Here is a 17911-nt window from a genome sequence, read left to right on the forward strand (position 1 = left end):
AGAAGTGATTGCAAATTTGAACACTGCGTCCTGTTAACATCCATTGGGGAAACAAGGGCTGATATGAGAGCAGCAAACAATCTTATGCTCCACTAAACAAACACACAAGATCATTCTTAGACTTGCAGCAGTCACTTTATAAGATTTTCATGTCCATGAAATATGCTACGTGAAAGAATTGACTGGACATAAACTGGGAGCATTTGTATTGGCAGGGAATTATAGCATTTTGATAGAAGTTTTATTACAGTTTGGAACAATAAAGAGTTATTAAAAATCATGGAAACACATACACCATTAAAATTGTTTCCTGAAATAAGTGTTTTCTTTTGGTCTTGTGGCAGATTTACTGTGTTCTATAAAATCAAACATCCTGAGTTATGACTACTTTGGTGGGAAGTTGAGAGCTCCAGGGAACTGGAGCTTTAGTCCTTTTAGTCCTCAGGCTAAAATCAGTCTAGAAGGCCAGGCCAGTTCTGACAAGAAACTACATAGGCTTCTGATGGAAAGCTTTCGATGTTGCTCAATGATAAAAAATGACCACTCTCTTCACTCCACCAATATTCAAGCATGAAGGATGATGTCAGATTCTTTATTCTAGATATTTAGGATGACAAGTACTGACTACGATGCTGTAAAAGTTTTAATCTGTGACAGACATATCAAGTAGCCCTTTAATCTGTGAAATAAAACACCTTTAGTCTGTGACAATGGCAGAGACCTTAGTTCCAATCATCTGCTTAAATGTAAGCTCAGTGATAGCTTGGGGAGTCAAACTCACTGTCTGGTATCAGTCAATGCATGCTGAGGCAGGGAAGGTAAACTGTTTTCTCTCTTGCTCAGCTCCTAGTACCGACTGCTGATGACTGGCATGTTTCCAGTTAAAAGCGAACTTAAGAGTATCTGAATATCCTTTACAAGCATTTTTGTTGTCACATCTAATAAATTTTAGTAATATTGATCCACGTTTAATAAAGCTAAACACTTAATACACAAAATTTTATCCCATTATTACGGTACTGTGCATTTGTGGATAAATATTGGAGTAGGGAAGGAGACGATAATGAAGGGTACAAAAAGCCAAACTTTCAGACTACCCAAATACTACATAATTCTACTAGAATTAAACTCTAGACTGAGGAAATTGTGTGGTTTTTGTTATCTACAGTGCACTGAGGCACTGCCTTCTTACTACACAGATCTGCAGATGTGTCTGGCTATGCAAGGGATATGGAGAAAAAATGTCCCTTACATCTGATTTTTTATCAGGTCTAGAAATTCTGCAGTGCTAGAAATACAGTCCTCCAGGAAGAAGTTTTTCATTGCCTCCCAGTGCTCCTCCTGGGCAGTGCAGCTATGCATCATACCGTCTTTTCATGCTGCATCTAAAGAACAAGTCACAGAGATATTAAACTCTTACTAACTCACGACAATCTCCTTTCAATTTATCATTTTTCTGTTCCACAGGACAGGATTTAAAGCACTAAACTATAACTATAAACTATATATTGTTATATATATATATTATATATATATATATTAAAAATATATATGTAATATATATATTATTATATATCTCTATGCATTCATCAACAGGTTCTATATTCACTTGACAGCTAATAATAGAAGTCCCCTGTCCTGCTAATTATAAAATTCCTACTGAATGCCACTTGGATTTCTGTATTATTTCTCTGTCTTCAGTTCTAGCACAGGAACTTACTTTTAGTAAGTTATTTTAGTAAGTTATTGTTCAGTTATATCATAAACAGCAAAAATAACTTATTCCTTTATTTAGTCAGTAAGCTAAAAAGAGACAATAATTTCAAATACTTTTATCTAGGTAATGTGTACAAGTGAAGTTATCAGAAGATTTGTTTATGAACATTCTTCAAAACCTTTGTACTTCAAAACTTCTGGAGTAAAGGAGGCAGCTTTCAAATGCAGGTGAACTTTGCTGTTTCCAGCATGGGCAGAATGGCCTGGTTTTATTATTTCTGATTCTGCCTACACTATAACCACTGCTTCCACTGTGAGAGACTGATTTCAGAAGTACATGCATGTCACATGTTTTAAATAAATGAAAAAAATAATAAGCCTCTGTTTCTTATAGATACAGCAAAGTCCATTACTGCCTTATAACCCAAAACAAAAGAAGTTAAGCAAGCAAAACAAAAATCACTTTATCTGCTCATTTTTGGTACTGATTCAATTGGACTGGCTTAACAACACAGTAGAAGGAAGCTGGTCCACACAGATATGGATAAATTTAGAAGTTATCTCCAGTTCATTTCCTTCATACATTTAATCAGTACAGAGAGATGTATTGCTGACCAATCTAAAAGAAGTGCATTTTCATGTGTAACAATTACTACAGAGTAGCATAATTGCCTTTCTTCATACAAGTGTTGTTATACACTGTAGAGAAATACCTGCTATAGTTTTCTCATAAGCGTAAATAAATGATATTGTGAAAATCAATGTGGGGGTTTGTTGTTGTTGTTGGTTGGTTGTTGTTTTTTTTTTTTTTTTGCTTTGAATTATCTTTAATAAACCAGTATTTCCTAAGATCAAATATTGTAAATCTAATATTTACCAAAGTAGATGTCACTGTGGAATGATTTTTATAAACAAGGAAGAAACTGGAACATACAGACATACAAATAGCTGGCATGTAGTATCAGAAAGATTCTGCAACCAGTTCCTTTGCCTTGGGTGTAAGGAAATTACACTGACTTTGTTTCAAAAGTCAGCTTCCACTGGTGTTGGCTGTAGCTCACTGTAGTTGCTAGGATTAACAACTGCTAACACAATATTTTGTCTCACATGGGTCTGAAGTCCAAAATTAACTTTATAAAGTTGAACTATGTAATCATGTTGAAATTGTGAAATTGAGGGAAACAGCAATCCATTAAAATTACAGCATGTTGTTACTCCTTGGTGACAGAAGATAAGGTAATTTGTAGCATATAGTCATCGCTGTATTCACAAAAAATGAAAACCAAAATATTCTGTAGGCATTAGAGATTTATACAAAAGATACTATCATCATGTTCTAATTTATCCAGGAAGAAGACTGACATGCATTAATAACCTTTACTTTGGAAAGTCAACATTGAACTGGAAAGGAAATAAACACTTCTATAAAAAATTTTGCCACTGACTGGCTTTTTTCTTGCTCTCTTGCACTTAAAGTGATTCCAGATTAAGTTTAAAGCAATGATAATAACCCTACTTAGAGAAAAAACAAACTCTGGGATTGATGTAGTTATCATAATGGAAGCACGGCTGAAGAATATACTTAGAAACATTTGTTCAAAGCTCCTTTTTTTAATAATTTATCTATTACTTTTCACTTCTAATGTATTTTTTTCTATTATTGCTTGAAAGATTGCAAAATAAGTCAGTCAAAAGATAGGACAAACAACATAAAGGGACAGATCTGGGATCAGAAAACTTTTATAAAAATATAATTTCTTACTATGAACACAGTTTACAACAACAGTAAAGCCTACTGTGCTCAGTTCCTTAAAGACTCTTAGTATATAAATCAAATATTTCAGGATGAAAGAAAAAGACTCTTCTTTTCAGGAGAAGAGACAGCAGTTTCTAGAGCTCTGCTCTTTATCTTCCCCAAGCAAGGCAACAGAATGGTCTTGGTCTTACTCTGAAGCAGTGCTGTAGACTGGCTATCAGATGCAATTTATGTTCTACTTCTTTTTACTGGATTAGACCTGACTTTTTTCTTCACGTATCTATAAAAAACATTTTCACACCACAAAAGTACATAGGCCTGCAATAACAAAAACAGTCCTAGAAAAAAAGTTTCTAGTTCCTCTTGGTCATACCTGCATGAGAGATTCACACCTTATTTTTATAACCTGACAGGACACTGATTATTTCAACAATAGAAACCTTTGCCTTATGATTTTCAAAGATTCAGCATCACAAAAGAGTGGGCAACCTAAATACAGCCGTGGTTGCACCTGTTTACACAACTGAAACAATGCAGCCCAGCTGATGGATACAGCACATATGCAAAAACCCTCCAGCCACCTAGCAACATGGGGACTTTGCCATACGTAAACAAACGTGAAAAAACAGAGAACAGTACCAGACTTGCACAGGTTGACAGGAGAGTAGACCACTCTCCTACAGCAGGATACCTGGTAAAGTCCATTTACCCCAGCAGCTCCAGTCTCAGCTAACAAGACAGCTCTTTCACCAACATAAGGCAGTTAGATGTAAAGACATTTAAGATCAGGGACACAATTCTCTCCGTAATTAAAGACTGCACACTACACTCTGTTTGCTTCAAAACCAATAATGAAATTATCTGAAGGAAGTTAATAAGACCTTTAGTCTCATTCAATTCTTTCATGTAACATTTTAAATAAAATATTGATTTGATAATAAAAAAGGAGGATGAAAATTTGGAATCTCTTCTAATTTCTGTGAACAATGGATGGTGTGATGAACAATATGATGAAAGGTGAAACAACTCCAGAAAACAAAAGAAGAAAGAATGGTGACTTCTATTAGGTGACAAAAATTTCCACAATCTTTTTGAAGATTCTTTTCTTATGTCCTTAAAAGGAATTGTAATTGAAATTTACTCTCCTAGTGTTCCTTTCTTAAAAAGTATCCATATGCTAGCTATTATTAAGCAATGTCATTATTACAAACTAAGCAACTTTCACTGCTTATTTCCGTTTTACTAAGCTCATCCCTTTCATTAAATTGATAGAAACCACCTTCTCCTTCTATTTGCATTTAAGCAGTCTAGATCTGGTCAATTCAAACTTTAAAATACCTTTGGGGAACTGAAACTGAGCAGCAGTCTGAAATGCTGACAAATGTTGAAGCTTTGAGCACTGTTACTGGCCTTTCAGTTCTTTAGGTATTAACATCTTTGCAAACACTAAGTATCATCTCAAAGTCATTACATTTAAGTTTCAAAGGCACACAACTCCTGTCTAGTTCTTGTTAGTTTATTGTTAGTTTATTCCTCAGTAAGGTGTGAAACATGCTATGTTATAGGTGTTAAAAAGTGCATAACAGAGATTACATCCATAATTTAAATGTAAAAACCACTGCTGGCTGAATATAGTATTGTATTCTTTCTATGTGATTTTTATCAGAAGGAGAGGAAAAAGCCTGAGATGGAAAACAAAGCTGAATTGCTGAAAATCAGATGCCGCTTAAACTTTTCAGAGCTGAGAATCATAAACTTAACACTGCAACAAATCTGAAATTTACACGTATATCAGTGAACATTCATAGAGCATACCATCTAATTTGCAGGTACTAACATGTTCATGAGACTCTAACAGGCCCAGAGATAGAATCCAGAGCAGCAATACTGTGTTATGCTATCAGAGATGAGTTTATACTGGAAAAATTGAGCCAAGTGAGGTAAGATGTGAAGTAGAGCTCCCTCCCCGCCTCAAATTATTCACTGTTACCTTCTCAAATTTAAGATGAAACAGGAATATTTTATATGCAATACACGATGTTTCATTTGCTTTATCCTATAATTTCCTGTACACAGTAGCTCTTTTAAGAAGGAAAAAAATATTAGAATAGTTTATAACAGTTGGTATATGCTCTCCACTGTAGCGATAAAGTCAAAAATACAGCAACAGTTTTCTTTTTAAAATAAAAACCTGTGGATACACAATGTGTGTATGTTCACACATTGTTCCAATGAATTTAAATGTAATTTTCAATGTGTGAGCAAGGCAGGTGTTGTGGAGTTCCAGGGTGTGAGCAGAATCCAGTAAACAGAAACTTCATTTGGTCACCAAAGATCTCACACACATGAAGAACAAGTTACTGCCCTCCTGCTGCAAGTGCTAGGACTTTACTTGGCAACAGCTCCAATGAGATTAAGTATTGTCAAACAATACAAAATGTAAAGAGCATAATGAAAAGCATGTGAGGAGCATTTGCGGAAAGCATGATTAAGCATTTAAGACAATTTTCTTGCTTTGTCACTTCTATGCAAGGAACACAACATGAAGCTTTAGACTCTAAATGTGTCTTTGCACAAAATACTATCTTTGTTTACTGCAAAGGTTTTCAAAGGGCAGTTATCTGCTAGAATTTGTCATGGTTATTCATATTATTTTGGTTTAAATACTATAAACATGCTATAATGTCCACACAGGGAAGATTGGTGTTCAGTTTAATACTTATTCCTGCATGTAAATGGAAATCTAAATTAAAAATCTATTTGGTCTAGTTTTGTCTGTTTTGCTACAGACTATGTTTTACATTTCAGCTGAAAAAACATACTGCTTTTATATAGCATCTGCTGTTGGACCATTTGAGACTAATTTGGCATGACTTTTGTAAATAACAGATTTATTATCAGATTTTCTTCACTGATCAAATGTGTTTCAACTCTAGGTCCTAACAATTCTCTTTGTGAGAATAAAATAATGGTTTTCGATGAAAAAAATTAAAAGCACTGAGGACTTTATTTCAACTAGTAAGAGTATTAATTGGGTTCATCATCAAAATGTGATAACATGTAAAATATCTTGTTTTGCATGTTAATGCTTTGTAATTGCACAGAGCTTTTCAACTTCAAAGCTCTTTACATGAATTAAGTGGTTGTCCCTGAAGGCCTTAGGCAAAACTTTCTTCGCCTTCAAAAAGAGATTTGCACCAGACAAAGGCTTTGTGAAAACTGTAGGACTGGGCTTTGTTGTTTTAATCTACTGCCATCACATGTAAGATAAAATATTACTACTATATTGCAGATGCAGCAGTGGAAATAGGGGAAACTGAATGAGACAATCCCTGTTCACCTGAAAACTCTCTGCTTCACCTTGGCTGTGGTACATTGAGCAAGTGAGAATCAATGTGAGATCAGTCTTCCAAAGCCATGTCAACGTATCTTTCAATTATTTCTTTAGTTCTTGTCCAAACACCATGTTGCCTGAAAGTGCCTCCTATTGCACCACTCCACACACAATGCCTTCACTCAAGCAGTCAGACAGAAAGAAATGCATTTGCTCAAATTCAACCAAAAGCTGCTATCTGGCACTCCACTTTGTTCCATCAAATTGACATTTTAAAAGGTACCTGCTAGTAACAGGAAGTTTCCTGAAACTCAGATGCAATGGTTATTCCCTTATGTCAGACAGATCAAAATCCATCATGAATCACCACTCAGCATTTTCAAAATGAATTTTCTTTTCACTGTCTTTTAAGCCATTTTACAGGTATGAAACTCCAATAGGTGTTTACAAACTATGAACTGAAGCATGAAAAACTTTTCAGCATCCTTTGCCATAATAATATCTTTCCTGAATACAAGTAAGATCAACAAGCACTCTTTTTTGTACTTACCATGTGATTTTTATGCCACTTCACTGGACACAGGGAGTAATATATTGGGTCTTTTTATTGCTCAAGTAGAAAGTGCTCATTACCTATTTATGTTTATATATAGGAAAAAAACAAAGAGTTGTTTCAAGTGGCATAAGTCACACTGTTGTAGTGGTTGATTTCCTCAAGATGGTCTTCTGGGGTTTTGGTGCAGTTTGTGGAGGCACAGTCGCAGGTCTCTGAGGAGGAAAGCTATTACTGGAACTTAACCCGAACCCTCCATTTTCCAGAGGAAATGGAGGCAGCGGAGGCGGTGGAGGTGGCAGAGGAGGGCACTGATGTGGCAGCTTTCCTGCAACATGGACAGGCTCACTGTGCAAGTGCACCTCCCTGTTTTTAATGTTATACCGAACATCACAGTCAGGGCAATAGCCGTGGTACTGCACTTTTTCACTAAATCGTACCCGTTCTCGTGCTCCTGGCTGAGGACATCGCTCTTTCTCAGGTCTGTGCATCAGAGGCTGCACTGCAACTTTGTCCAAATTACTGTTTGCTATACAGCACATGTCTCCGTTTGGGATGCGGTTAGGCCCCACTGGCAAGCCACCGTTTCGCAGCAGGGTACCATTAGTCTTGACAGGGTTAGCCACAGGAGGCAGCCTTGGAGGCTCGTCACACTTGACAGGTGTCAGCCGCGGTGGAGGTGGGGGTGGATTCGGCTTCCGCAGCACAGTGAGGATGGCAGAGGGGTGCACGGGTGGCTTGATGAGCGGTGCACTGCCCCGCACCTTCACCTTCTCTAAGCTGGAAGCTGTTGTGCTGCTGGAGCTACTGTTGAGAGTGTCCGTTTTGGAACTGTCTGTCATCTCATCCTCGAGCTGCAGGTCAGACGTCAGCGTGTCAATCTGGTCAACCACCTGTGCAACAGTCAGAATGAAAATGGTGAGAAAAGCTTGCCCCAGTGAAGGCATAGAAAAACAGAAGCACTCTCCACTATCAGTTTTGTCCTACTCAGAACTGAAGCATCCTTTTTTTTTTATCATTGTTTCTCTTATCAATAGAATACTCATACTCATACTCATACTCATAGGGATGGCTAGTTTGCTAACTCATCACCTGAATATGAAAAAAATACAACTTGAAACACTCTGGAATGAAATTCCATTTCTTTCCCTCCAGGCTTTACTTGGCAGTATCATTGTAAGTGAACTGTAATCCTTTAATATTATGCTTTGCCCTCCAGTGCAGGAGGAGACTGAATTATTTAACTTTAGCTGCTACATAACAGCTTCTGAATCCAAATCTTCTGCAGAATATCTTTTAACTCTGACCTTTCACACAGTCTAGATTTAAATATGCATTTCTGTATAGATTATATTATATACCTACAATCATAAATTGGGTACACCTTTTCCTCTTTTTTAACATAAATAAGGTACTTAAAAGCAACTGCCCTCTTGTATTAGACTGCAACATTTCCATTTACGAATATTTTCCATAAGATCTGAGATCCTCTGAAGCAATCCTGAAATAGCATTTGCTGTAAGAAAATAAGAAAAGTAGCTTGGTTTCCAAAGTTACAGGAATTTATCAATTTGTGCACTTTATCACAAGATTTCCTCTGCATCCCATATTTCTGTGTGTAGTTTCTATAATGTTAGACCTCTTCTAGTCTTCCAGACTCCTTTTTCTGTTCAGTTTTTTAGAGGATATGCAACTGATGGTGCTTTTACTAGGTAGCAAAAATTTGTCTTACAACACTTAAGAGCCCTTCCCAAAAACTGCATTTCACTCAGTACCTGGTTGAACAACTGTAGTTATATTCTATACATAACTAGAACAGACACCACATGAACTACGCACACATTTAAAAACTGCTCTTTATCCTTTACGTCCTCACATAAAGTTATACATTACATAAAATAATACAAAAAGTAATCAACAGCTGAAATGTTACTAGCTAACTTTGATACATGAACAGAAGAAGGCTTGTAAAACTGCATAGGGTCCTTATGAGAGACCTGTGACACTCTGGAGGGAGAACTGGAGGGGGCACCCAAGTGTATCTGAAATGAAACTAGATGCCTCCAGTTGTGCTACTGAATCAATTCTTCTTACCCCTTTGAGACTTTTATTTCTACTTCCTGCTTTCAATTATTTGGTCCTAATACTATTGATTTCAAAGTAAGTCTATTTTAGAGCAGTATAAGCCATATGTTAACTGTAAAAAAAAAAAAAAAAAAAAAAAAATCATTACTGAGGCAGCAACTCTTCATTCAGTCAAACCAGTAACTCACTTATGTGCCCAGTGGTAAACAGTAAATAATGAAAGCAAAACCACCATAAAATGAAAGAGCACTTTAACCTCCACTGTGCATACAGAAGCTAACAGTTGTGTAATACAAAATCTATAAAAATTCATAAGCAAGAATTGAGTTCAGTGCTTTCCTTCTTCTGAAACCAGCAAATATGCAGATAACCATGATTCAGAAAGAGAGCTTTCAAACATCTTTGAAAAAAAATTAAAATACTCATTTATTTGCTACGAATAAAGACAAATTACACCCTCAAAAGACAGACATTAATTCACTCAAATAATCAGGATTTAAAGTATTAGCCTAGAAGTCAAAAGGTACAGTTGAACTCTGGTAACTGTCAGATCCCAAACATCTCCCACATGACTACTCTTGGAAATTTCAGAAGAAAGGCAGATAAACCACATCTGTAGTAAAACGACCCAAAATTCATTGGAGGAAAGACAGTTTACAAGAAAAAGAACTCACAGAACTAACTTTATCACCTTACATTACTTAGGCAAACCAAGGCAGAGAGAACTTCTCAAAATGAAACAGTGAATCTAAAGGTACAAGGAAAATACAGTCATGTTCTGGGCACTAAGCCTGAAATTCACACACCCCTTTGCAAGTTTAGCATGGATTTGTGTAAATATTAGGGTCTCCTTAAATATGGCTAAATACACTATTAAATCTTCTCCTGGAATCCAATATGTAATCTTTTAATAACCTGTAACAGCTACAGAAGGGATTGATGCAACAGAAACCAATCAAACTCGTTGGCAAGTAAAGAAACAAAAAACACCCTGATAAACAGCTGCAGGCAAGAGAGAAAGGAAAGGTATATCCGTAAGAATGCTTAAGACAGGAGTACTGGATAGTGTGTACATGTGACAGTACATTGGCCTATATTGCACTATTAGACAATACTAAGTTACAATACTTGGTTGATTCACATTGCCTAATAAGAGCTATATTAAAATGCCAAGAATAAGAATTGTTTTTTTTTCAATTGGATTTTCCCAACAAAAACAAATTTGCGTTTTCCTCCATTGTTTACCATGATAGCTCCCTCAAAGTGTACCTGTAATTGTACAGGACATTGGAAATCAACATCACACATGTGAGGAAAAAAAACAGCCATGGACTGCTGATGTGGTTATTGCAAAATTAGCTATGGATAAATCTCATGGAATTTACCCAAATAACATAGTAAATCTTTCTTACCTTAGTAAAATTCACTCATAATTTCCAATACCAAATTCCTAATGAAGAAAATAATAAAAATGTATTTAAATTTTAAGACATACACAAAATTCTAATAATTTTATGTATTTTTTTCAGTAGAGCCAGTCATAAAGGATGGCTTCTTTGCTTTACGCCTCATCTGCAACACAGATTGTCCTTGTTCCACACTGTACAAAATACAGTGTAGTCCATGCAATGTAATCCTAGAGAAATAAAATGTGGTGGTTATTATTTGAGACAGAAGCATTAAAGGTGATATTCCACTGGCAGTGTGATGATACACTGTAACTATGCAGCACACGTGTATCACAAAATGGCAGACCCCGATGATGAGAAAATTTGCATCCATTCAGACTGTTCTGACAGCGCAAAAATTTCCTCAAGAGTAACAGGAATTTCTGTTATTAACTGGTCTTGAAATTAAATGACTACAGAGTTTATCTTTTGCCCTCTGGGCATATATATACAGTACACATCAGATTTCTTTTTTTTGTCACCTACCTATTTGTAAAACAAAATCAGCATGAAATAGCTCTGGCATAACAACAGAGTTTATCTGTCCAGATTGATTCCCACCATAAACTGTGATTCTGTTTACTGCTATTTCTTTTTTGTTTGTTTGTTTTCATCCCAGAAGGAAAAAATCAAATAAGATGAAAACACAACAGAGAACTGGTGACTGACACAGCAAAACTTATGTAGTTAAAAAACAAAACAAAACAAGCAAAAACTGGTTGAAAAAATAGCCTCCATTTCACAACACGCTTCCTATGAAAGTAAGAAAATAATACTGAGAAACAAAAAGCTGCTCTATTTGTGCAGTGTCTGTCCATTTTTAGTTCTGGAATTAAACAGGACTTGATTCACATGTACAAGCATGGGGGAGACATTCTTTCATAGCCTGAGGAACTCCTTAGCCATTAAGCCGATTTGAGCTCTGCAGAGACGCCCACTTCTCCCCTGGCAGTGATATCCTGAGGTTTCAAGCTCTGTAGGATCCAGTGTGACACTCCTGAATGAATCAGGAAATCAGATAATCCCTAACCCCCTTCTGAGTTGTTACTGGATGACAACATTAGGTGCCCAGTGGGGATGGAGTTGGATTTCTCTAGTTGACCCCAAGAAATTAATCAAAGTCTGTTAATACCTCTACAGAGTCAAAATATTTTATGCTGAAATCTAAATTGTTCAAGTCAAATCTCTCCTTATAGCATCATTTTATCCTTAGAAATACGTGTGGAGCTTTGCTGCCATTATTATTATTGTTATTATCGCTTTTGTTAGTAGTAGTATTTTGTTTGGTTTTATTTTGACAAAAACGGAGTATCTTTACCACACAATGAACTGAAAAAATAAATTGTTTGGATAAACCAAATTTGATGTAGATATTATGTTTATCCTTCACCACAAGTTTACTGATTGAAAATTATTTTCTATTTTCCTATTAATTTATTTTTTTATGTAGTCACTCAAGCTTTTCTTTCCAGTAATACTTAAACTAGGCAGAAGATCAACAAGAATGGCATTTATAAAACACGTACATAATAATTTATAATCACCATTTAGAATCAGCAATCAATTGATGTGAATTAAATCTTATCTCAAAACAGCAGGAGTATGTTAAAAAATCAACACTATATAACAGCAATTTACCAAAAAAAAAAAAAAAATCAACAAAAGTACAACTCGAGCTATGATTCACAATTATTTTGCTTTTTCATGTTCTTTTGAGTTTTTACATAGACACTCATTTGGGGGAAAAAAAAAAAATCATTCAAATTAGGAAACAAGTACTCAAATGCACCAGTGCTTCTAAAACACTTAAGTCAGAGGGGCTGACTAACTCACCTTGTAAGCTTCCTCCTTGTTGAGTACCTAACTACAATAACAGCTTCAAGAAAAAAAAAGTAGTGTTGTACGACAGTAGGAAGACCAGAGATCTTCTGTGAAGCAAATGAGTACTATTGCTGTTGAGTTCTTCCTTGGCAATGCACTAACTTTTATACTTTAAGACACATTTTTAAACTTTTTTTTCTTTAAATCACTATTTCAAAAGGTTTTCTCAAGATGGCTAAACTAATAAATTTAATATTAAAAGAGTGTAGAAATATATAATTGAAAAGATAGTATAAAGTAATCAGGGATACGTTCCTCATACCAGCAAAATCCAGATCTTTACGAAGATGCTTGAGATGTTTTACAGACGAGCAAAATAATACATTTCTCTCTGCTTCAAGAGTTTTCAGGTTTGTGTTGGACACAAAAAACTAAAGAATGAGAACAAAATGAAGCCAAAAGGAAAATTATAGGTCTGTGGTTAAATCTGGAATTTGTTCTTAATTTTGTTAGATAATTTTAATGTTATTTTTCTGTTAAATAAATGCTATGAATAATATCCACCAAAGAAGTAAAAATGAAAACCACAATAAGAAATCATTAGAAGCTCATCAAAAAGGATACATGGAAGTGAAAAGTCCATATTCCAGAGAGGACACAAATGAAATAAAGAACCTATGCATGAGCAGATAAACAGCCACCAGGAAGAAGAAAAGCAAACATGAAGTAACCAAGGATTGCTTCAGGCTGACAAATCACCAGGTAGTAGTTACTAAGAGCAAGCAATGAGGCAAGATCACTAGATGTTAAAATGGGACTGCAAAATAAATTAGTGATTCCATTCTGTATATATTTAAGTAATACACGTGGGAGTTGAAGAAACCAAGGTGAATCAGTGGATGAATGTTGTAAAATATGATACCCAGGAGTAAAAAAACAATGTAAAAGAAGCTAGGAAAGAAAAGGCAGCCATGCCATGTAAGAACACATCTAATAAAGATCTGAAAAATATTTGAGTTAATGGCTAAAGTTCTATGAGCATTTATGAGAAAGTCTGCTTGCAGAAGTTTATACATGCAACTTTAAAATTTATGCAGTATGTAAGATCGATGGTAACATTACATGAGTTTTTATTCCCGCTTCACTAAGATTAAACCTGAACATAATTTGTGTGACATTTGTAAGACAGAACCATAAGTAAACTGAGACTGAAGATTATGGTTTGGAGACAACTTTCCTCCCTGTTTTCTCTCTCTGGAAGCGCACAGCACATTAAACTGTTAGAGAAAATTTAAATCTCCTTGTTGTAGACAGAAGTAAGATTAGGTTATCTACTACTGAAAAAAATCCTTCCCAATGTGCATTTAGACTCAGAAATTCTGTGCTTCAACCATCAGTGTATGGAGAAGGCATCAGTACTGTCCAAATAATGAGGTCAAAATGACATAAATACTACTCACTCACCAAAACAAATTAAAAAATTCAAAAAACAAAGGGGAAGACACTAAAGTTGCAAACAATTTGCAATGCAAAGATATCCTACAATTATCCCCATTCCTCAGTGTTAGCAAACCTGTATATTAAATTGCTTAAAAATATAGAGCTATCAGAAAAATATATCTTTTCCACTGAGTTTAAACTGTAGTCCCTGTTTAAAGCAACTGAGAATCTTGTCCAATAAAATGTCTTGTGATTATCAAAAGCAGTTTATGCCGGCTAATATTTCTGTGTTTGAGTTGTACTTACAAGTTTCGTCTGTTTTTTACCTCTGTTAAGGCACTTTCGTAGGTGAATATTCTAAGTCTATTAGACTGATAATCAAACCTTCATATTTCTTACTGGATGCCAGGATCTCATTATAATCATCTAACTTGGCAGTAAGACTAAACATGACACAGAAAGTAACAGTTTCTTTTACTTCTTAATTGTATCCTTAAACTTGTCTGAAAAGAGTGTCTAGAGTTAGTCACAAACACTTTTTGCAGTGTTTCTCAGTGTGTAATTATGCGATATGCATCCACAAACGCATATGTAACCTACTGAGAGTTTCATTATCTCCTCACAATAAATCTTTCACCAGGTTTGTCTTTTCTCTGGTTTAAAGGCAGCAGGAAACAAGGCAGTAAAGTACTAATATTCAATGAATATATAAACCACTAGCTGCACTCCATCTACCACAGACAATTGTGCTTTTTTGCAACCATTGAATAAAGAACCAAATTGCTTTTCTGAAAGAAAAGTAATATACTTTTAAAGATTCATAAACTTGTAAGTTCACAGAACTCCAGCATTATGATTTTTCCTAAGAAGTCCAGCCATTTTCACTGTTACATAAGTTTTTCAAAGTTTCATATGGATTTATAAGTAAGATTTATTTTTTAGAATGACTTGCTTCTCTACAGGCTAGCTCCTCCCAAAAAAAAGCTGCATCAGCAAAATGGAAATGGTACATAGCTGTGATATTACTTCTGAGATGGAATATTTATAATATATACATTACTGTTTAGTTCTACACCACAGCAGTATGCAGCTGCGAGATTTAACAGTTTGTTGAAAGTTTTCTAGAAAACAGAAAGTTACAAGCAGTTACTGATCTGGATTGTAAATCAATCAAAATCAAGTTAGGTCATGAGACTAGCACAAGTTTTTGCTTTCTTACTTGGAACTAAAAAAAAATTACTGAGGAAGGAACAAAATTAGGTGGTATTCTTTAATTTTAAATAAGTGCAATAAAAATGTGTTAATTCCATTATTTTTGAAGCAATTCCAAAAACTTGTGAAATTTGACATGGATAAATTTTGCACTGTGCATGCAAAAATTAACTATGTAACAAACCAGAAGAAGCAGCATGTAACTAACAATATAATAGGAATCAGTTCTATCACAAAGAGGCCATTCTTGTATTTAAGTAAGGCACTGACAAATGTGCTATGTCAGTAGCTCTAATATCTTATAATTGCATCTCTAATCCTACCAGAAATTGTTAGCTTTCTATAATTACTACAGGAAACTTTAAGACCAGCAGTCAAACTATGTACCTTCCCATCAACTCGATACAACTCAGGACATAAATGAAGCACAGAGCTAAAAACAAACAGAAGGGAGATCCCTACAAACAGTGAGAGGGCCAGTACAGTTTAATCTGCATAACATTAGAATAAGACCCTGTTCTCAGAGTCTTATATTCCAGCATCAGTCATATATTTTGCATTTGCCACAGCTCACTTCTTTACACTGTGTGTGCATCACCCTCCGCCTCCCTGCCATCCCCAGTGAATATAGCCTCCCATGACTCAAATTTAGACTAGAAACAAGTTTATATAGTTGTGTAATCCAAAAAATTGCAAATAGAAACCAAAAGAGCTGTAGCAGGAGAGATAAGTGGCCTACCTAGTACAACACTGTGAAAAATTACAACAAAGCAGGTGCTTGTGCAAAAGCACAAGAATAGAAAAGTCACACAGAAATATTTCTGCAGAATCTTATACCAGTCTAAATAATTTCAATCTCAAGGAGCTCTTAACAGATGTTGATTTAAGTAGATCTTGACATATTTCTCTACTATGAACATGCCTGTTTCTGCTTGAACCCACATAAAAGCTTTTAGCATCTGCAATATCCTACAGTTTCCCACCTTTATTACATGGACATGCCACCCACTCTTCTTTTGCTTGAGAAAAAAACAGAGAAGCTTTTATAGACAAAGTGTTCCATGGACTTGCATGATACTTAATTCTGTAGCTGTTTTGTAAAACCACAGCTATGCAACAAGCCCTCTCAATCTTGTAGAACAAAGAGTAATAGCCCTACACAAGGAAACAAAAGAATCAAACAGCTGGCTACACCAGCAGTCCTTCTGCTACCACTAATAAGTTATAATAAAAGTTTTACTGTGTATTCAACAGAATCTTTGCATCTGAAGCTGTATTAATAAATAATATTGACACTTTATGCTGAGATATTCTAGAATAGCACTAGGAATTAATCCAATACTTCAGTTAATACACACTTCCAGGCAGGTTCAAAATTGAGCTTTCAGGGGATGACTCTTACAGTAGCATCTCAGACAGTTCAGTCACCCACCCTGCAGCACCAACAAAAGGCAAGGTTACTGTGAGACCTGTCACAATCCTACGCAAGCTTACACACCTCACAACTACATACATAAAAGAAAAAAACGCAACCACATGCAGTTGTTCTTTCTACCAGAAAGGCTTATTTTCCTCGAAGGAATTGAAAAAGAAATAGAAAAGGCAGTATGCTGCTCTCTGTGTTCCCTTTTAAGAACTTAACATAGCCATGGTAAATCTTCTGTGTACCCTTTTGGACAAAGTTTGCTAGGGAAACTGCTTGGAAGATCAGAGAGAGACAAAGGCAGGTATGTGGTATGAAGAACAGTAGTTACAGTTCCTGTCACACACAAAAGAACTTTCATAAAATTATTATAAACAAAACCCTGAGAAATAAGGACCAATGAACCAACAAAAAAAAAATCCCTTTCTAGAAAAGCAAGTGCAAACAATATTTGTAACAAAAAAAATAGCTGTTCTGAAATATTGACTGAACTAAGTCAGCATTCTTCACGAACGGTAACAGAATTTCACACTTCCAGTGAAATACTCATATCATCTTGCATTTGGCAATATAGGAAAGTAATTAATTTCACAACAGTAAAGAGGAATAATTCTGTTTTAATGTCACATCTAGAGACTCAGAGAAACGACACTTGTCTTAACTCTGGTAAGGGAGTGCAATGATTTCATACATAGCTCATTACCCAGGCTGAAAGACAAACTGTAAGAAGTCTCACCTTGAGTTATCAGCCATGACTTTCCTTTGCTCCACTCTTTATCCATATGGAGGCAGTTCCCGAAACTATGTAAGCATAGCAAATCAATCCACATATTTGAAATATTATGTAGGAGACATATCTCTCTGAGCAGCAGTGTTACTGAGAATTGTTCAAGAACAGATCCCAACAAAGCTGGAACAGCTCATTCTGAACATCAACAAAAGGCTCACAACTAAATAAAAAGGTTTTTAAATACTGGAGAAATGAATTAGGACTAGATAATAGAATATAAAGAAAATTTAATTTCATATGACTGACAAAGAAAACTGCAATTTAACAGGAAATCAGCAATTTTCCCTTTACTGTTATACTGATGTCAATTATACTTTTTTATTATTATTTTAT

At 35.4% G+C, this 17911-nt stretch overlaps 1 protein-coding gene across 3 annotated transcripts in view; it reads right to left on the bottom strand.

Annotated features, from left to right (window-relative positions):
- The window catches only part of PRR16 (proline rich 16), a 154455-nt gene that overhangs the window by 44392 nt on the left and 92152 nt on the right, over positions 1 to 17911 (bottom strand). For all 3 annotated transcript variants that reach the window (XM_021292598.2, XM_005506224.4, XM_065045331.1), the window contains one exon: positions 7357 to 8252. In XM_021292598.2, coding sequence (XP_021148273.2) covers positions 7494 to 8252 — 759 coding nt within the window. In that variant the 3' untranslated portion in view covers positions 7357 to 7493. The remainder of the gene's footprint in view (positions 1 to 7356; positions 8253 to 17911) is intronic.

Source organism: Columba livia, chromosome Z (genome assembly GCF_036013475.1).
Source record: "Columba livia isolate bColLiv1 breed racing homer chromosome Z, bColLiv1.pat.W.v2, whole genome shotgun sequence".
Lineage (NCBI taxonomy): Eukaryota > Metazoa > Chordata > Aves > Columbiformes > Columbidae > Columba > Columba livia.